General features: G+C 42.0%; 1 protein-coding gene across 1 annotated transcript in view; it reads right to left on the bottom strand.

Annotated features, from left to right (window-relative positions):
• The window catches only part of LOC308102374 (receptor-type tyrosine-protein phosphatase delta), a 180,321-nt gene that overhangs the window by 74,848 nt on the left and 82,549 nt on the right, over nt 1–22,924 (bottom strand). The window contains 2 exon segments of the mRNA XM_080452060.1: nt 206–394; nt 20,685–20,826. Coding sequence (XP_080308186.1) covers nt 206–394; nt 20,685–20,826 — 331 coding nt within the window.

The raw sequence follows: 22,924 nt of genomic DNA, 5'->3' as shown, positions 1-22,924 counted from the left end.
CAATGCCATTACCTACAAAACCCAAGCAAAAGAACGTGTTAAAAGTAGCCAGAAGAGGACAAGAAGAACAAAAGGGACCACAGAGGGGAAGTTGAAGATCAGAGGAAACGAAACGAAAAGTAACGAGAAGGAAACCCAGGTTGTTGTTTTTGTTTGTTTGCGTGATTTAAAAAAGACAATTCCAGTGGCGACGTGGAAACCGTACCTGATCTGAGCTGCTTAATGCGTCCATTGTTGTTGGTGGTGTTGACAGGGAGGAAGTCCTTGAACCAGGAGATGTCGGGGTCAGGGTTGCCACTGGCGGCACACAGCATGGTGGCGGTGCGCGTTCGCTCCACCACCTTCAACTGAGGGCCCATGTCTATGGTGGGGAAACCAAGGGGCAGCTGATCCTCTGTGGATACAAGGAGACACACCAGAGTTCACATTGAGCACGCCACCACGTCCCTCCTCACGTCCACGGCTATGACCGAGCGATGAAGAGGAGGGACAGACTGGAGAGTAGATAGAGAGATAGATAGAGAAGTGAGAAGATAGAGACTACGGAAAGATATCAGGATATACGTGTATAATATATATATATATATATATATATATATATATATATATATATATATATATATAAATAAAATATATTTTATATGCTTCCTTGTGCTTGCCATTAGCTCCCAAACGTTGAAAATCATCAGTAGATTATAATTATTTTAATAATATATATCTTTATTCATGTGAACGACTGCACATAACATTCCCCATTACAATGTTTTAGTATTGACAAGGACGTAAGTATTGACAAGGACGTAAAAGAAAGAAAAAATATGAAAATGGAAGACGGAACAATTATCCTTAAGAATTCAATAAATGTTTTAAGGACGGAGCTATCTTCACTGACTAATATGCTACAAATTTGTCCTTCTGCAAAAAAAAGGGTTGACAGCTTATGGCAAGGAACATACAAAAGCCATACAGACAGTATATTCACTTGAATTGGATGTGCATGTTTATCTTTATGAATATACTGCTTCTTTGATGTTCTTTGATGATGGCAGGTGGCTTTTCTGTATTGCATAAGCCGCCTTGTTCAGCTTACTGCGTGAATAGGGGCGGCGGGCTGCCTCTCTCTCCTCTCAGAGATGGAAGACGAGATACAGCAACTGCCATAGCTCCCGGATCCAAACGTATTCTCTTAACAAAACATAAAGTAGACAAACAAAGGTCTACGCCGGCTTCGCCTGGTCCTCAAGGCTCTTAACAGGAAGTCTACCCCCCTCAGAGTAAGAGGAAAAACCTTTCACAGGGCCCAGAGTGAAATATTCTGCCGGCTGTGAGATCCTTGTATGCAAATACGCATGCCGCTTCACAATGTCAGCAAAGTGTTAATCTGCAAAAGAAGACCTCCCAATTCTGAATGCCAATGCGGTTTGTGCACACCTTTTTAAGTTGTGATATGGCTAATTAGTGTCTTCCAATGCTCTCGTAAACGGCACCTTTTGGAAACGCTTTCCTTCATTAAATTTTCATGAGGACACATCAGTCCGGGAACAGCTTTGAGATGCCGTAGCCTGCAAACAGCCAATGACAATGATGGCTGCCTTCCAACAATGCTTGTGTGTATCTGGCAATGCAGGATACGTTTATGGATAAATCTTCTCAGAATTAGACTTCATTACAAATAAGTGACTACAGTTTGAACCATAAAACTTTCTTCTGCAAGCCCTTTTCCCTGTCTGAATGGCTGGAGAATGAAGCATTGTGCACTGTTTATTGCATGTTTCAAGAGAGCCTAGTACAAGGATTTCATGCCTTTTCATGCCATGTCTTCCATATTTGCAAATAACTAATGAATTCTGGTGCCCATTACAGACATACCTTCAATCGTATTCATTTTCGTGCAAGTTCTTTGCTGCTGGATCTTCAAAACAAGCTCATATACGGTAGCTATCTGCATGCTGAGTGCCGATTAAGTCCTCAACATGCTGTGTGAAGCATGGTGCAATATCTTCAGTATCTTTATATATTTCATTGGCCATTAAGGTAATGAGGTGTACACAGGGGTTTACTCCCATTAAAAGTTTGTTGGCATCTAGAATCACATTTGCTTGTCCTACAAGAAGAAACTCATACATAACCTTGACCCTGTGTTACTCAATTAAAACTTGTAGCTTTTTCCGCCACAAAATACTGAACTACCTCTTGGGCTGCATGCTACTAGCTGCAGTATGTGCACTTTAGCAGCTTCAAGAAACTCATGATAGAGAAGGAAATAATGCCCCACATAAGAGGCGGGGCTAAGCGACACCAATGAGAGCCCAACACCAACCCCGGTCACCCACAACAAACCAAATGACCTCTAGGGACTAGGGAGCATCAATATGCTCAGCAAATGTCATGGTAGTCTGAGAATTTGATTGTGAGTCTTGTGAGCAAGTGCAATTCAGGCCTAACAGTGGTGCTGGAGTAATGGCAATCGGGTCACCAAAATCAGTAGGGTTTATCCTCTGTGGAACATGAAGATGCACAATACATTCCCTGAAAATACAGACAGTAGTTAGATTCAGATATCTCTTGATTTAAAGTAATATGGTAGACGGACCAACCGACTAACGGACAGACAGACTGATCAACAGACATTAACCAACATAGTCAACCTTAAAGCCCTACTGCTAGCAGGACTACAAATCATGTGAACAAGTCATGTAATATTGACCTTTTAGAAAACAGTAATATTCAAATACTAGCCGAAATTCCTAAAACATAGTACTTGAATCATATCTTTGATCATATCTATCTTAGATTCTTCTCAGCCATTTACTTGGTGACAACAAAGGATGGGCTACACATACATGTGGCACTGTTTAATAAGACATTTTCTTCATAAAGTAACACAATTATGCAAATCTGCTTACTAACGCTCTGAACTACAGTATACTAAATCAAAATGTTTTTGATCAACACAAAATATCAAGACAGGCAATAAGATACAAAATGGCAAAGGATCATAGCAAGTTTTTCGCTTTGGTAAAAAAAAATATACTAAAGCACCATTAAGAAATGGCCTAATGAAGGACTATGAACTCGCAAAGGTGTGAGAAAGAGAGGGAGGTGGAGGAGGAAATAAATTAATTGTGCAAACGCAGCACCCTTCCAAACTCCCTACAGGCTCTTCAAGGTCAAATGGAGAATCAGTCCATTGTTTAGCGTGACTCAAGTGTATACCTGATCAAACACAACAGCTAGAAGCTTGCCTAGGAGCACGGGTGGGTGTTGAATATAATAATTGTTTGTTGTAAGGAAAGAAAAAAATGAAGAACAATATGGTCATAATTTCTAATTTTAACTGTTTATGGAGAGATCACAGCTGGGCACTCTGCTATACCCCTGACTCCTTTCACACTACACAACAGAGATGAACTCATTATCAAACAGCCAACAGTGAAAAGACCATTATACTGTATAATATATGAGGCTGTGATAGTGATACTACAGGCGCCTTTCGCAACATCAGTTTTTGATTTCCTTCTTTTGCAGTGTATTGCATTATGTTAGGTTTGGACCACAGAATGGACAGCTGATGTGGCTCGGGGCCGGGCGTTTTCAAATAAATGGTCTGCTACAACAGTTTCTGGCCTTTTGAACACATTCTTGCTTAGCCCAGAAAAGTAATTTACAACTCTTTAGTGCACTCGTGCTCCTCCGGAGCTGCCACAAAGTCATGACATCAGCTGGGAACTATCTGTAGACTTTGCTAGTGCAAAACTTGAGCTGAAGACGCAACTCCTCTGGCTACTTCTGCGACTCAAGCACGTTCCCGCCGCTGTGATAATAAATAAAGGGAAGGAAATTAAACCCACTCTGACACTGCTGCTGTGATTAACAACTCAAATCAAGGGAACTGCAGAGGCATTTTCCTCATGAGTCTCAGAGAACCTAAATAAAATCGGATTAATTGCCATTTAATTTGCCGCACAGGCACGATGCTAGTTATACTTTTATTTTCTCTTTCTTTTTGTTTGCTATTGACAAAGCGTTAAAAAAGAAGAATGAAATAATTAATCGAATGGGGCCAGGCAGAGAGCAATTTTCCCATGTGCTATGTTTCGCAGTTCCATTAACAGTCAGGGGCTTGGTTTTCGACTTGTGGTCACATAAATTATCTGCAAAGGACTAATTCATTACTGCTTTAGGAACTCCGGTCTGCATCCTGTGATAGGATTGGAAATTGGAAAAGTTTGGGGTGTGCGGGTGAATGAGTGTATGTGTGTGCTCATAGAGCACTGATTATTTGTCTATGGGACTGTGTTGTATCTCCGTATATACCTGAGGTGGACATGCATGGCCACGTCACTCAAATCAAGGTCACAGCTGAGTGGCAAGATAAAAAAATGAAAAAAAAGTGTACGTTTGAGCTCCCCCCCCCAAACCTAGCTGAGAACTGCAATCTCAAGGACAGTCTAAGACAAGGGCAGTTTCTGCTTTACAGCGTGTTCAAGACCCATACGGCATATTCAACAATGGATCTACACACTAAATGAGATGGAAGGGAGAGAAATGCTGAAGTCACCTCCCCAGAAGTGCTGAGTGCTGGTGCTTGATATAAAAGGACTCCCAATGACAATTTGCACACATTAACCACTGCAAGCCTCTAAGGCTATATAAGAATGTGATGCCAAGTATGGGAGGTGTGTAAAAAGGACACTGGCTTAAATATTACCTCCGTGAGCATATTTTGCTCAAGACATGAGGCCACCGGACGTGAGCTCAGTCCATTAGCTGATTATCTCAGATTGATCAGTCATAAACAAACTGCACGCCGCCAAATCCACTTTTACTGTACCAGCGATGACATCAGTCGCCATTGCAGGGCCGATGACGTGTTGGCACAGGACAGCGCCACTGCCCAAACTACTTACAGTAGATGCAAACTTTAACCACATGAACCTATTCTGGGGTGAACAATTCACAACGTGTCGTGATGTGAGCTTGTAGATCGGCACTGTTCGGCAGTGGTGGAAAAAGTATTTTTACTTAAGTAAAAGTATCAATACTGCAATATAGAAATACTCTGTTACAAGTAAAAGTCCGTAATTCAAAATTTACTTGAGTAAAAGTACAAAAGTATTGGTATCAAAATGTCCTTAAAGTAGCAAAAGTAAAAGTACTAAAATGTTTGAAAATAGCAGATCTACAAGCTCGATGCGACGCGTTGTGAGCTTGTAGATCGGCTATTTTCAAATAGCCTATGTATAAAATAGGGCTAAAGTGGTTAATGTATGTTTTATAATATAATCATTTATATCTGCAAAGTAACTAGTAACTTAAGTTTTCAAATAATTGTAGTGGAATAAAAGTACAATATTTGCCTCTGAGATGTAGTGGAGTAGAATGTTACTTAAGTACAGTACTTGAGTACATGTACTTACTTATTTTACACCACTGCTGTTCGGCAAAGATATTTAGTGTAGAGTGAAAACAGGAGGGGGACTAGTATAGAGCCTTACGGGGACTCCGAGTACGTATAGGGTTTTAGTTGTTGACCTACAGTAGGTACATCAAGTGCATTATAACTATTCTTCCCCCATTATGATAACCCTAAAAAACCCTCCTCACCCGTGGCAGCTCGTCCCTTAGCTGAGTGGTGTAATTACAAGTGACAAATACAAGTAATAGTCACCTTGGGAGGACACTAATTAAATCACGCTAATTGAGTGTCTGAGGAGAGGGATAACATTCGAATGAGATTAGTTACTGTTTACTCGACCAACTTGGCCCACTTTCTGCGGTGGTGGAAAGAAGCAGGTGGGTGAGTGGGTATGTGTGTTTGTGTGCGAATGTCTGCGTTTGTCTGCCAGTGTTGTTTACAGGTCTAATGCAGTTATCTCTGTGGGGAGTATTTCATTAGCATGGTGCAGTGACCCAGCTGAGAAAACCCAGGCCAAAACTGTCAGCCTCAGTTTGACATCTGCTTAAGTGCCGGTGATCGAGTGACACGGGGGCTCCAGAATCGAAAACCACAATTGGCAAGTCTATAAAAATCATACAAAACAAATCAAACAAAAGACATTTGAATTGAATAAAAAGGTACTATACGTTAGTCACACAAAACCACAGTTTATTGGTGGGTGCCGTTTTCCTTCATTCAAATCATGTGACTCCAAAAGTACCCAGCTAGTACAAAGCGAGTTTGAGGGAATGGGATTTTTTTTGCGATGGACTTTCCAACCAAAGCCATAAAAAAACATAACCCTTTCCGGTCACATTTTGGCTTTAGCCCTGTTGTCTGTGCCAACGAGGATTGGATTAAGTCTGACTCTTTTCTTTCCAGGCAGAACAAGACTTTTCCCCCCATGGTTGGGGTTATTCTTCAGGGAAAATCCCCTGCCGGCCATAATAAGATATATTTGTTGGATTGTATTTGAGCGGATGCAATCATCTCAAAAGAGGCCGTCACAGGTCACTTGTTGAGGTGCTACGTTGGGGAAAGGAGATACATTGTTGTTTCGGATTATCGGACAACTGGAATTTGGTGCTGGGCGGGGTGAGGGTCCTCAAGTATGACACGCATTTGTCTCATATTCTTTTCGGTCTTCCCTTCTTTAGAGTATTTTTCTCCCAGCAGTTCCAGCGTGGGATTCAATCTGATTCTTTGCCATCCCTTGCCAGATAAGATTTTTCAGCACAAAAACAGGGGCACAAAGCATTATCCATGGAGTGTGACAGCAGTAAGTGCTTATTTTCTCAGCTGCTTCAACACAAATCCATTCTTTTTCGACCACACCATAGCATGTAATTTGCAGTCGAGGGACAGTGATTAGAGCTCTGTCCGCACTTACAGAGCCACAAACGGACCATAGCATAGTAGCATATAGTGGAATATTGCAGGGTTTGGATGTTAATCATGTTAATTGTGTGTCCATTTCGCCCACAAGGACACTCATTTGACTTAGTTTGGCTTGCCTGCATGGCTTGCTGATTGGTCAATTAAATGACCTACCGTAGTTTATAGTATATTCAGATACAGCTTTTATGGGCTTTGGGCAATGCTGACCTATAAGTGCAGGCATCCAAGGCCTTTGTTGTGGCGTCCACTTGGTGAGATGGGGGTATGAGGGTACTGATACCAGGAAACACTCCCTGCTTTGATGCATTTTTGGAATTGGACATTGACTCAAGACTGACTTTGGCCCCGTTTTACCCATTAAGGCCTGAGGTTCCGATTCTATAAATGTCTTCTAAATCAGTGGTTCTCCAACCTGTCCCATGTCAAGGACCTCCAAAATTGTATGTATTTGGCTGCAGACCCCCACCTGAAAATATGTTGTTCCAGGGACCCCCAGAAGCAAATATTTCAGTAACAAATGTTCGCTTAAAAAAATATGTATATTCAAAGATTTGCACAAATGTTCACGATTTTTCAAAAATAGCAGATATACAAGCTCATAGCTCATATCTGCTATTTTTGAATAGCCAAAGTATAAAATAATAGTTTAAGTGGTTACACAGATTTGGTTTGAATGGGTTAATCAGTGTCTACAGAAAAATATAATATGTGATTGTAGCCATTCACCATTCAAATTAATCTGGGGGTCTTTTTGTGGGCTAAGACATCAGTTTGCTGGTGCTGAATGCCATTGCTTTGGTTTGGTCTTCTGACATAACATTCTGTGATGTTTGTTGATTTCGAACTCATCGCCACAGTAACAGCGTTCATTCGAATCAAACCCACTATTCATTGTTCTCCGGCAAAATTAGCCGCAAAACCTTGTTAATACATCCGTTCAGCGGTGACCTGAATCCTCTTCAGCGAAATGTTCCTCTCGGCTCCTGTTCAACTGATGTATTCAATTATGTTTTCTTTGGCGTAAGAGAGGGAACTGTTAATTACGCTTTTGTTTTTTGCACAAACAAAATTACTCAACCAAATGTAAGAGCTCTTGATTAACAAAGGCGGGCGGCAATTCCACTTTGTGCCAATTCTATGACAGCATCTGTTCCCCTTCTCTCTCTCTCCCTCTCTCTCGCTCTCTCTCTCTCCACCTCTTTCTCTCTCTCTGCAACATTCTGTTTATCCTCTTCACTCTCACTCACCCCGTTGTTGTTTTCCTCGCTCTACTTACAAAATACACTTTGCACTGTGGTAAAAAGGTATTCTTTTACGATCTAGCACATTGTGATTGACAGTTCTAAAAACTAAGCCCACCCTTGCTTTATCAGCTGTCTGCAGCTTGGTTCAAATTTCCCAAACTGAGAGTCAACGAGCACACTGTTATAGACTAAACAGAGTTCTATTTCCCACTGTATGCATCCATCATTTTGCCCACAAACCAGTGCAGAGGTAAATCTTATCCCCACATGCCCATTTTATCTTTGACTAGGACATTGTGGTATTTTGCTCATCGTTTCCTTTCCTATTTTCATTCCACAATCTATAGTAAATGAATTGAACTCATTTGCCTTACCCCCGACCGTTACAGAAGTTATCTCTTGGGTGCCAGCAAGGCTTCATTCTTTCCACTCCCATAGCTTTGTATTTCTTGTGATCCTTGCCCACAGTTATATACATGGACAGACTGCGGGGCTTTCATTCAAAAACTCGCCTAGCTAAGGTCCAGCCAAACAGGTGCAGATGGCAAGAAAAAAAGAAATGGGGGTGGTGAAAATGACTCATTATAAAACCTGCCTAATGACCCCAAACTGCTGACATGTTGCTTTCTCAAACATGTCCCGTTGCCTCGGCTATGATGACGCGCACAAGGAAGCAGACTAACGGGTTGCACAAAATGAGCTGTTTAGCACATCACTAGCGATAACAGGTGTGCTGACTCTCGATGCGAACCAGGATTTCGAGTGTGTGTTTGTGTTAATGTGATGGAGATTAAGCCTGCAGAGCTCTTGAACGTAAATGTTTATTGACTGTCGGGAGATGGCTTTACTGGTGCGCAGAATGACCTGTCTTTGCTGATAGCGTCTTTTGCGAGTGAGTCTAATGCTCACTTTAAGGGCAGTAAACCAACGATTTGGCTTAAGTACAACAGTTTCTGGGGATAAAAGGGGAAACTTCTTCTCAGACGCCAATCATGCAGTCATTTGATCTCTCTCTGGAGGAATTCCTTGTCAGATCATAGACGTCTTTATGTTGCCTTGGGTGAAATACTTGGAATTCTTTGGACGTGAGAAAAAGTAATGACCTTTGACACGGAGGGAGTTGAATATCTTGCACCATCAGGCAGGTGTAGCAACCCGTTCAAAGGGTGAAAAAATGTCAGAGACGCAAACCCGGGTCTCAAGGCAAGAACGGTAAACATGTATCCTAATTACAATCGAGTACAAAGAAAAGAACTACAATTCCCCAAAGTATTCAGAGATTACAATAAAAGCATCTCATTTCCATTTTATTTAAATTCACATTTTCAAACAAATGGATGGCAAGGGGGGGGGGTTCCACATTCATGACACTCAAGAGTGTATTTTGAGGCCTTGCAGATTTGAAACACTGCGGGAACAGTTGTTTTTTTCTTTTGTTTCCAAAACTACAAAAAGACTCCTGGTGAGATCAAATGCAAGAGCATGTTCTCAGGATACACCTGCGGAGATGCAACCATTATGTTCAAAAGATCTTAGATTAAGTAAAAAAATATATATAAGAAAAAAAATTGTAGGGAGAGACAGGAAACCGAGAGTCAAATTCAAACTCGGGTCCAAGCGTCTCACAAGGAGGAAGGTGGTCAGTGTGCTAACTGGCTGAACCATCAGGCACCCCAGATTATTCAGATTTCAAAGAATGGCGAGGTGAGAAGCCTGACTGCACTAACCACATGACTCCTAGCATCCCTATTCTGGGCATGTCTTAACATGCAAACACTCAGCGAAGATAGCTAATCTACAAGCGACTACAAGTCGCAATGTATTATGAGCTTGTAGATTAGTGTTTTCGAAATACAATATAGTGTTTAAGTGGTTAATTGGCATTCACACTTGCAAACAGGATTGGAATGTCAGGTCTGTTATCCTACGGGAATTAAATGGTAGTGAGGAAGGGGTCAAGTCTGCCTCAAACTCCCTGACCCAGTTATCTGGGTGTATACAGTATGCACCTAATGCTGGTGGAGTCAGTTACTCAGAAATGGGATTTCTGTGAATAAACAGCCCCTACCTGTGTATTTTACAGGTGTACTGTGTACTCTACAGGGACACTCCAAATGAGTTACCATTACTGTGCCAGAGTTGGTTTAAGAACAGGCCTAATATTCTTTTATTTGTCCCCTCCATTTACTGTAATTGAGTCTAAATAGGGCTAGGCCTTACCGAGCAAGTTAAATTAATAAAGTTTCACAGCAGCTCGCGCCTCTAAAAGAGAAAATGTGTAAATGAGGGACTTTCTAAGAGCCTCTCCCCAGTGGTGGAAGACTAACTAAGTACATGTACTCAAGTACTATACTTAAGAACAATTAAGTATAGTAAGTATTTTTATTTTATTTATAAGTCCATTACATTTATTTGAAAACTTTAGTTACAAGTTACTTTATAGATTTATTATTACTTTTATTACAATACATACATTAACCAATTAAGCCCTATTTTATACACTGTCTATTCGAATATAGCTGATCTACGTGTAGATCGGATATTTTCATGTGTGTTCAATATTTGGACACATTTTTTCAAACACTTTTGAAAAAAAAAAAAAAAAAACGTGAAATGGGACAGTCTGCACAATGAGTACTTTTACTTTTGATTCTTTATATTTTGATGTCAATACTCAGTTACAAGTAAAATGTTACTAGTAACTGAGTATTTATTTCTACATCGTGGTATTGCTGCTTTGACTATAGTAAAAACAGAAATCTGAGTACTTCTTCCACTGCTTCTCCTCTGCCATCTAGACTAGAGGGGTCAAACATGAAATTGTATCCAGCGTGTTCATTAATGATTGCAATGTATCAGGCTTGACAAGCGGACGAGGTATTCCTCTACATGCAAGTACATCCATGGCAACTCTTCTGCTAGGATGGAAGATGTGGATGGGAGTGAGAAGAGAGAATTTGAATATATGAGCGAGAGAGAGAGAGAGAGAGAGAGAGAGAGAGAGAGAGAGAGAGAGAGAGAGACAGACACACACACACACACACACACACACACACACACACACACACACACACAGGGAGAGAGAGAGACACAGGGAGGGAGACAGAGAGAGGAGGGTGAAGGAGTAGGAAGCTCTCCTAACCCCAGGTTCACGGCACTCTGTCTCAGTGAAAAATAGCATCCTCTCCCCCCTTTGCCCTGCGTTGATCGTTTCTTCCATAAATCCCCTTTGAGATTGTATAATTAATTGAACGCTGCTTATTCGCTATTAAAAACCCATGGCTATTGCCTGAGATTATGAGAAAACCATTGTCGAGTCAATCAATTAATCATCAGCTCCCACCCCCCCCCCCCCTCTCCATAAACCCCCCCTTCACAGATGAACGCTTTCCTCACCTTTATTCACAATGACATTGAAAAACTTATTTTATAAAGTCCATATGAATGTACTAGCATGGCAGTGATAGGCAAAACTAGCTGATAAAATGTCGGCTTCACAAACCACAGTTACTATAACATCCATGTAAAGACATACTGTACTGTAGTCTATGTCAGAGCTTCCCAAACTGTCCCATGCCAAGGACCCCCAAATAAGGTAGCCTCTGGCCGCAGCCCCCCTACTGCGAAATTGAATAGTATGAACATGGTCAATAGTGTGTGCGTGTATTTTTCTATTGTCTTAAAATGCCATTTTAGCCATAATGCTTATATTCCTATTTATCTCAATGCTAAATTGCATTTTGACTGCCAATTATTTCATATAAACACTGCACATGATCACAGGACATACTGAACCGAAAATGTAAAGGTCCGATACAGCAGCAGTGTGCAGTTAACACAGTAAAACTAAACACAAACACACACACACACACACACACACACACACACACACACACACACACACACACACACACACACACACACACACACACACACACACACACACACACACACACACACACACACACACACACACACCTCATCAACATTCAACCCGATGCAACATCAAAACGGGTTAATTTGTACATCAGGGAACCGCTCAATATCCAGACCTACAAGTACATGGCACCTAATGAGGTATTGTCTTGCCAAATGTCGACCCACCCAAGGAGACAGTGAGGTGAGCGATAGGAGCTTATGGGCAGGCTAACTTAAGATGACCCCGTCTGGTGTACATTCAGGCCTGCTACCCCCATCCACCCCTCACAGAAATCTTTCACAGCCATCAATGCTGGGCAGATTGGGTCAGCCAGGCAGAAGGTGTGCAAAAGAGATCTATGCCACTGTTGGCCAAGTGCCTCGACTCTCTCCAGGCCCTGTGTCATTCATAAACATGACGGATTACCCATGATACCCCATCCCACCCCCCACCCACCCCCCATATTTACTACGTAAGCAAAGCGAGGGGGTGTGAGAATATACGGACAAGGGAAGCGACAGAGAGCTTTTTTCTGTCTTTTGCCTTCCTGTAGCTCTCGTCTCTCCTTCTTTTAGATTTTCACTTTGCATATTCCATTTGCTGGTTGTTACCTTGAGCGATGATTCTATTTTCTTCGGAAAACAGGGGCCCATTTATATCGCGAAAAAAAAAAAACTTGTCTCTTGTCTCATCTTATCTACCATCAGCATTTGTCCCCCCTCTTGTTATTATTAGTAATATTCAAAAGAAGGCGGAGGGAGCGACTTTGACAATGCTTTGAGCTATTTGCCAAAATGTCTCTCTCTCTCTCTCTCTCTCTCTCTCTCTCTCTCTCATGAGATGAGACGGTACATCTGAGAGATCTACTTTTTAACAGTCCATCAACCCATATTTGGTGGTCCCGCTTGAACACATTAAGCATTCATAAATAAAGACGGCGTGCAGTGGGGACTATACAAACAACGGCACACAGCCTTGTTCGCCCGTCCCAAAGGACGCCTCCGTTCACGCAGACGATCCCTCTCGCTTTGAAGCGAATGCCTTGAGACACACGTTCACTTTTTGTCTGAAATTATTCATTGTAGGTCTAACCTGTTCAAATAGCCTTGGGAAGGGTACACCAGGTCCTCTGAAGTTCGATAAATGCATTGCTGTGGGTGGTCCATGCCCCCCCACCCCCCCCTCCGAACAATAATTAACATTGCTAAATTTAGAATCCATTTAAAATCTCATGTATCATTCATCTCCTTTCCCCGAAGCTTGTTCACTTTACCCAACCACCCACATGAACACACAGAGTGGCCACACCATAAACACACACACACACACACACACACACACACACACACACACACACACACACACACACACACACACACACACACACACACACACACACACACACACACACACACACACACACACACACACACACACACACACACACACACACGACATATCCATTCCTCCTCGTCATTCTCTCCTCTCTTTCAGACAACGTAAAGTCACATTGGCGCTGACCCATCAACTGTTAAATAAAACAACTTCAAGCGCATTATAGCAAACATCGTATGAGCGTATGGTATATTTAGCGTTATAAATAAATTATGCCTGGGTTATATAGGGGTAAGCTGACGCAGAGCGAGGGCCAGAAGTCAGAGCCAGCGGGGGCCCTGGGGAGCATCGGAGACCAGGTGAGTCCTCCAACTGGGCAGGAAAACCGACAGAAGGCAGACCTGCGAGACACTGCTCTGCTTCATTAACCTTCATGTACAGTACGTTCAGAAGCAGGCAGGTCAGCGTGGTCAAACAGGCATTTCTAATGCCTTGAAGGAGGACTGTGGCTCAGCTATATCCAGGCTTCAACTTGTAAATAAATAAATAATAATTATTATTATATCGTCTATTTTCACTATTTGTCATACAGCGAAGTGTATAAGCCTATACTGTAGAGCACAATATATACTTTGTTGTGTGACAAATACCTAAAATAGGCGATATATAAGCACATGAGCTTGCATATTGCCGTTTTCTGTGGGTAGATTGGGTTGAGAACTTTTGAAAAGTTTTGAAAATTTGCCAAAAATAGGGACACCAGGGTACATTTCTAATTAAATTGTTAAATTGTGATATTATCAAACATATCAGACTACAGTCTACATTATTTAATTCTGTATGACCAGAGGCAAGGATAAAATATACTCCCCCAGTAGATCAACCCTTGGATATATAAAATACACTGAATGTGTGCGCACTTGTCTGTAACCTTCGTTAAAGAGGAGAGATTACATCGGATTACATTTGTTATTGTTTGCGTGTGTGTGGTGGTGGGGGGGAGTGATACTACTACTACTACTAAAAAATAAAAAATGTTTTACCAAGAACTCATCCCTTTATATATGTGAGCACTTCATAAATCTCTCTGCACTTTTACCACTTTTAGCATTATGGCATGACAGCACCAGATATCTTTATAGGTCACGGCTCAGAACTCATCTATTTCAGCACGGTATCATCATACGAGAACTCCAGGCACCGCGAACTATAAACGTCGAAGGAAACCGACTCCACGCAAGCTCCCGTGCTCCTGAGGACGATTCTCCTCTCTAAACAGCAGTGAGGGAGAGAAGAGGGAAAAAACCTTGTCATATAAATTATTGAAATGTCTGGGTCTAAGAGCTTGCTACGACTGAGGTAGCACATAGAGATTACTCATTCTTGCTAACACCGCGTGGAATGGATATTTTGGCTCTCAAGGGGCCCTAATGGAAAAAAGGGGGTCACTTTATGCCCTTCCGTTTTGGCAGACAGGCATTATCCCCATAAGTGACCACGAGTGTTGTCTCGGCAAGCAGCGGGTGGCATTTCTGCATTACGGCGAAGACTACATTTAAGCTACGTGGTTGGAACTTTTAACGGGTAAGTGTTTAAGCAAAGGATGACGTGTCTATTGAAGGCCCAAAGGCTTTTGCTTCCACCAGTCAAAACATTGGGACTCGTTAATGGTAAACGGTATGTGGTATTATGTATGGATAACTAATTAAGCACAGCCTGCCAGCAAAAGTTAAGCCTTTTTTTACCAGACCTAAGTTGTTTGCTATTAATTAGCATGTACTGTACCCTTGTGAGACTTGGAAGTGTTTCTTGAGAGCATAATGAGATGCGTTCGGAATGACCCTGAGCTAAGCGATTAATCTAGTAGAAAATGACTTCTGAATGCAGCTCAAAGTAGCCGACATTAGCACCCCTCCTCTCCCTGGCTAACACTTCTCACTTTATTAACCTGTACCCTCTTCAGCCCATAGAATGTGCAATGGTACCAAAGTCTCTAATCCACCAAAGGGCAAGAGCATGCCTTGTATCATTGAGGTAATGGTTATGAGGGCAACACACATAAGCTGCACCTATAATTATGCAGGATTACGCAAATACTAAGACCATTAATGCTAAGACTTCTGATAAAACATGTTAATCTTAAAAACACATACATATGCATATACAGTATAAACACATGCACACACACACTTGTGTGAGCACATCCCCAGAAAACACCTGGAGAATTGAGAAATAATTAGCAATTTCAAATATCTGCACATACTGTACACATACCAATTTTTTCTCAATCAATAATTATACAAAAATATATACATACAGTATGTACACACGCAGTATATACTATATACTATATTGGAAGCTGCGTTTACTTTTGTCAAAACAAATACTCAGCTCCAACAGCACGCCACATTATCTATCATGTTCAAAGTGCAGTCCTGGTCCTTTTGTGTTTCGTGCAGATGTTTTCTCACTCGCTATCGGACCGTAGAGCCGCACATCCGTCTTGCAGCGGGGGTTTCTTTATGTCTTAGATCACGCTGCGCATTGCACAAATACTGACTCGCTCCCACCATTAATTAAGCGGCAAAATTTAGAGGGGGGAATGGGTATTTCTCTGTGGGGAGATCAATTTCGTTGAGGACAGTCAGCTCAATCTTTTTAATTACAATAGTGGAAAACATGTCATTATCTGTTCCATTTTAGAGACATATGAGACTGTGAGGTCTGGAACTGAGGGGAGAGCCACACTGAGTCAATACGTGCCATTTTTTTCTGCAGGAGCATTTATTCATGTGCTGTCTCGCAAGTCCCACTTTGTTTGAGTGGGAAACAAAGGCTGCATATGTCCTGCAGAATCCATATACCTGGACATGTTGAAGCGTATATAGAGTCAGTTGGACAAGTATTCATGAGGTAAAATGCAATCAATAAACCTGACACATTGAGGTAAGAGATTAAAGGGATTTCAAGCATATAGATTTCTCAAGAAAAGTAGTATATTATTGTGCACAACATTGTTCTTTTTTCACTGATTGCATAACACATCTACGGACAGAGGGGGACAGGAGGAGGGAGAATGCAAATACACTGCTTAAATAAATAAATAAATGAACTTGAAAGGCCAAACGAAAGGGTTGAACACGGGGTGAATTTCATACCACAGCAAATGAATGGGGTCAAGCAACTTTCACTGAACTGGAAAACGCTGTCTCAGGCACTTTATAATTCTTTCATATTTGAGTTTTCAAAGACTGACTGGGTTGTACAATAAGTCAGCATGTTTCTGGAGCACCATCTTTTTTTTTCTTTTAAGTAAAATGTATTTTTCCAACAAAACTGAGTGTTCTGTGTGGCGGTCTGGGTCTTGGCATCTATAGAACTTTCCCTCAGTAAAGAGAATTGGTGTGCTAGCTCCTGGCCCCCTATGCTCCCTGCTACATTGCCTTTTGCAAGCCAGTGATCTCAAGCACAGCAATTTTACAATGGCCACCTGCTTTGTCCCCACTGCATACCTTGCTCTGGCAGTCCGAGACAGCTGACACAGCACATGTATTTTCTTTCTTTCTTTTCAAAAGCAATTTGAGCACTCCGTTGAGCTTTTGTTTATCTGTCATTCTGTACTTTTGTGAAGGAAAGCCTAAGGCGTATGGGAAATGATTTAACCGCACAACACGGAACAATGGTGAGGGGCATAAAACAAAAGCTATTTATACAAAACTCTTCCTTGCAGTTTCTGTCCACGTCTAGACAGTAAATATTGATATGTATCTGTCTGCGCCACGGACGCAGTACATGTATTTCATGCATAAATAATGACGTGAATAATCTGTCCCAAGTGGGTTTCACAGATCAAATGTTAATGTTGTTACTATCTGGCAATAGTTTCTACAGAAAATGCATAAGCGATGTTTCAAGGAGCGGTGGCAAAGCACCAGGAACATATAGCACAGTATACACTGGCTGGATATTCGCCCGTCACGTAGCAGGCCTTTCATTGTCTGTGAAAAAGATCCTTCTCAACAACGCTGCAACACCGTGCCACTGCACTATTCCATACAAATGGAAATGATGCATTTTGTTTTTCCGTCACAGGAGAGCGACTTCCCATTTTCCGCTCCCACTGTCGAGTTGCGCACATCTGCATAAGTTTGCACGCCTGTGAGGGCGGCACAGGAAATGGCTGTTGACAGTATAATGGGAGTATGAGGATGCAATATAACCCCTTAATCATGCCAGAATCATGAACTGGAGCGCTCAAATGCACACATTGCAATGCTGCCACTACTGCTACTGCAGAGGTGCCTGGGAAATTTTGGGGATATTTCCATCATTTTACCGCTGGATAGAAAGGTAGATTATAAAAAATGTACAGTTTATTTATTATTTACTGTATATTATGTTTCAGGAGACCACAGCTCCTAATAGGATAGTTAAATGCAGAGGACAAATTCCAGCTATGTGCAAATGTACTTGGCAAATACCCCAACAACAATGTGATGACAGTTTCTTGGTGACGGTTTTAACAGCGCTGGCATTGTCAACTGGCTGATTTATTGTCTTAAAGGCTCTGCTTGTGATTATCTTGTCGAAACAAATTCATGAATTAAATCAAACGTGCCAATTCACTCAAATCTCATTTCCAGCCATGACCTGCATAATATCCCATTGCTTCATTTCTCAGGCCCATCCTTTTCATTTTCAAACGTGCAGCAAATCAAGACAAGCTTAATTCAAACACGCCAGCCGCATAAGAGTCAGGTCGTTCCCTAGCTAATCAAAATGGAGAGAATGAAAAAAAAAAAAGCACAATAAGGCAACTGGTACCCCCGCTCAGTGGACAGGCAGATTCCACTCAGAACATCATTATGCTTCAGGGGTTTTCCTTCCATGTAAATCGCTTCTCTAAGCCTGGAAGTTCGTTACTAATGGCGCTTCCCATCAAGTTGGAGGCCCGCGCGAATGCTAATGTCTCCCCCAATACTTTGGATTCGTCACCTCTAGTCCCCTCTCTTCATAGGGTGGCAATTACAACAATGTGCTTTTCCCTCATTGAATTAGGCATCACACACCCCCTGGGGGGCCCAGCGTCCCACTGCAGATGCTTTGCTATCTTCACCACAGCCCATTGGAGCCCAAATGAACTAAATGAACAGTCACTTTATATGTATAAGGCCCAGTGTATTACTGTTTATTTATTTATCTCTCTATTGCAGCCATGTGCAACTCTGACATTACTTTAATTTACAAAGGGAACGGGGGAAATGCATGGTGCTTTTGCTGAACACGAGCAATCTGACTCAAAAACGAAAGAGTTGCAGAGTTTGTTGTACTGTACTATGTGTTTCTGGAACAACAAACTAACTTTCTGGTCCCCCTAAGAATATACAATGGTGTGCTTCATAATCTTGTAAGAATACCCAGGTCATGCATTGCCCTTCAGCTGCAGGGAGTCAGACCAATGCTGATCCTGAAGTTCAAAGTCGCCCTTGCCCTGGGCACAACCCCAGCAGTATTATAATGAATAAGACATTAGGCTTGGCCAAGTTCTCAGCAGTAAACAGAGTTGAAATGCATCCATACTCTGGATTTATGCAGCTTGTACGTCTATCGGCTAGTTAAATTAGAGAGAACTTGAAGAACTTGGAAAACGTTTCAGTTACAGTAGTGCTCATATTTTTTATGTAGTGTATGCATGCAAAATGTGTGAACTTGAAATCTCACCCTTTTATGGCCTGAAACGCTGAGAAAGAATAAAGCTTTTTTTCTTGTTTCCTGTCCCTGATAGGGCTCCGCTCTCCCTTCTATACGTTGATGGGAAGGGAGAGAGAGTGGGAGAGCGAGATGGAATGGTAATAAACATGCTAATGCCTCACCGTGGTGCTGAGAGGAGCAGCTTCCGTGAAGCTGATTCAACTCTTCCCTCACCTATCTATTTGCGCGCCCGTGTGCATTGTGTGTGTGTGTGTGTGTGTGTGTGTGTGTGTGTGTGTGTGTGTGTGTGTGTGTGTGTGTGTGTGTGTGTGTGTGTGCTCTCATAAACGCAATAGCGTGCACATCTCCTTTTTCTTTCACGCATACACGCACATATTGTGGCTGGGAGTAAACAGGAGAGGGACCTGGGAGGGAACATAGCGCCTTTCTCTCCCAATCGTCCTCTGGAGAGACAGTGCGAAGGGCCCTTTGTCGTCTCATGGGCTGATAACGGAGGGGGTTGGAGGGGCAGACAAGCTGCTTCAGAGACGTGCAGAGCCAGCTCTTTTCTATGTGAAGGAAGCTGCGCTCAATACCAACTCATTTGCCATGTTGTGTAATTGCGGCACATAATGGCACACACCTCATTCAGGGAAGGAGGCTTTTTCCCCCCTCTTTTTTAAAGGCCATTCTGCTCTATTCATGGCCAAACAAGCCATGTTTTAGAGAGATACTACACTGTCTTTTTGAGCCCCGGGCCACGGCACATTTGCATTCAAATGGGACGTCGCGTGTTGTCGTGATAAACTTTTGCTTTTTTTTAAAGGAGGTGGATCAATATTAAAGCTGCATTGTTGAGTAACTTTTATACTTGTCATCTGATTTCCTGAGCGCTTACAGGAGGTAAACAAAGCAGCTGACCTTTCCTATAAGCAGGGTTATTATGCACGTCTGAAGAGTACAGGTACATGGATGGTATTAACAGCCATTTGTCATTGTATGAAATAGGTATCCAGATAACGTGTGACTAATCTACCAATACACCCGACCAGCTCATGTATCACATTAGGACATACTGACATATTTTATACATGGTCAAGTTGAGATCAAAAGCACAAGTGCAGAGATGAAAAATGACTGATTTGAATAATATTGCTCAGATTCCATTAAAATACAGCAGGCCAGGAATGCATGCCTATTTGCATAATTTAACTGGCATCTTAATTATTGTGTCAGAAATCAGTATGCAAATGACTTAATTCACTTAGAAATGGAAACTTATTCAGCTAAATGGCTAATGGAGTAAATCTCATCACGTTAGCATACCAACGTGAGTGCAACCAGTCAGTGTTTCTAATGCCCGATTTATACTTGGTTGCGCATCATGTTGCACACCGAAAATTGCAGATCTACAAGCTCACACTGCGTCGCAGCAGGACAAGCTTGTAGATCTGCGATGTTGGCTGTGCGATACCAAGTATAAATCAGGCATAAATGACTGTGTAGTACGACAGCGAGGGGAGGTGAGACAAGAAAAAGAAAAGAGAGACAGGACAGACATAGAACAAGTAAAAGTCTAGCTTACCTGGTTTAGCTGGAGGATCTGAGAGGAAATGGACATGTTAGTATGTTTTGGGTTTTGCTGAGAGTGACCTACCACGTAAAACAGTGAGTCTGGTGGTTGCGCTCGTCTCTCCAACACTGTTGGAGGCGACGCATTCATATATGGCTTCATCTCGGGGCGTGCGCAAGGGCTGAATTCTTAGCACTGAGCCAGAGCCGTCATCAAACTCTATCACCTGCAGGTGCGAGAGACAAGATATGTTAAAGGAGTTTTTTTGTTCGCAAACGTCAATGGACCTTGCGCAGCGCAACAACACTCACTCCCAGTCAGAGACAACATAGTTTTGCTTATGACACTGATGGTGATTGACACAATGTGCTTTCTATGACAAAAATAAATAAAGCTGCTAGACTAGTTCATATTGATTCGTAGTGTATATCGTGGAAATTTGTGAAAATAATTTATGAATATAGTTACTGACGTATCACCAATATAGCATGGCTACAGTCAGAGCTAAAGTAATACAGTATATTTGTGACTAGTTTAGGTCAATTATTATATATTTTTTCAGTACTGTAGGGCTAACACAGGTAAAATGTTAGTTAACTGTTACAGCATGTGTTGACAAATATTGGTAAATGCAGTGGACCTAATGTGTTATCTGACTTAAATAACCTATATACTCTGTATGGCCAACTAACTTTGAGAATGGGAAAGGATATTGTGGTCAAAAGTTTTCTTTTAACATCAGAACTTGTAGACTACATTCAAATCCGAATTTGGCCCACTCTTAAAGTTAACATTCTGCTATTTGAAGATGCATCACATTTAATTGTATCAATGGGACAGGAACAAGCACAAACAGTTAAATGTGGCTTGATAAACGGTTAGGGACAACTGCCGCACCATGAGGTGAAATTGTGGTACAAAGGACAGGACCGACTGTATTGGACGGACGACACATAAAATGCTGACAAACAGGTGTTTGTTGTAGCTTGTACAGCTAACGTTGCATGCTACATGTCGTATACTCACTGCTTTTAGAAAGCCCTGTGTCATCATAACTCAATCTCTTTTAAGCATAGAGGTAGATTTCGATAAAGAAGGGCCCGAGACCTCTGCTTCAAACACACCTAATACATGTCACCACATGCACAATGCTAACGAACGAACCCAGACTCACTCTCACTCTCTCTCACTCTCTCTCTCTCTCTCACTCTTTTCACGCTCTCTCACTCTCAAACACTGCAGAGGCCTACAGACATTTTGTTTTTACATTTCATAATAATATCCAAGCATGGGTTAGTTCACAGTACATTTCAACACTTCAGTGCCCAAGCTATGATGGTAATTATGAGAGCTCCCTTTCTCAATTAACCACGTGAACCCTAGCGTCCCTATTCCGGGGCGAACATTAGGAGGTTACATTTGATTGATTTATTTTCGGCAAAGATATTTGGTGTAGATACAAAACATTTGACCTAGTATAGAGCCATGGGGGACTCCGGTCAATTGAGTATATACTTTATAGGGTTAAGTGGTTGAAACCCGAACGAGAGAGGGCTTGAAAGGCTTTTGTTAGGGGATGAAGTTAAGTAACATGCGAGCGAACGGCAATGGCAGGCGGCTGCCGGCGAGCCCTCCTGTGAGGCAACATGGGAATTAAAAATGTTTTAGCATTCAATGCACTGAGCGGTGAAAATGAGATGAACTCTGATAAGATTAGATTTCTGTGAGCATGAGACACATCGGCGAGGCCTGGAAAAGGTCTCCCGGAGCCCTGATAACAGCCTTTGCTGCTGTGCACTAGCAAGCAAATATAGCATATAGAGAGGAGGGGGGTGGGAGGGGGGTGGGCTGACACAATGATAGTCCCAAGGACTGACACAGAAATTAATAGAAATCTTATCAGTGTTCTGCGATGATGTGTTATTTCTCATGGGTATTGAGCCCAAGCGCAGATTAAAGCTGACCAGAAATCAAAGCTTCAGCCAAAAATAAGGGAGAGGGAGACCATGCATTGAGATAAAGATGCCACAAAGCAGAAGGATCTTTGGAAGCGGGAGAGAGCTACTTTCACTTTGCATTAGGGGCTGGGGAATGTAGCGTTGATGCTAATGTAGGTACAGTATCTGGGTCACGTCACTTTTTTGTTTTCTGCATCCCATTGCTCTTTTAATTTTTTTCCCCGTTTTGGTCTTTTCGGTAATCACAAATCTGTTGGAATGCTTGCTCGTTAATGCGTGTTTAAAGACCTGGCGGCCACTATTCTAAGTGCCTGTGTTCAAGGGCAGCCCTGCCAGAAGCCTAGAAGCTGAATATCTCCCGTGGCC

Source organism: Gymnoscopelus braueri (genome assembly GCF_963280865.1).
Source record: "Gymnoscopelus braueri genome assembly, chromosome: 15".
Classification (NCBI taxonomy): domain Eukaryota; kingdom Metazoa; phylum Chordata; class Actinopteri; order Myctophiformes; family Myctophidae; genus Gymnoscopelus; species Gymnoscopelus braueri.
This window is presented reverse-complemented; position numbering and strand designations above follow the sequence as displayed.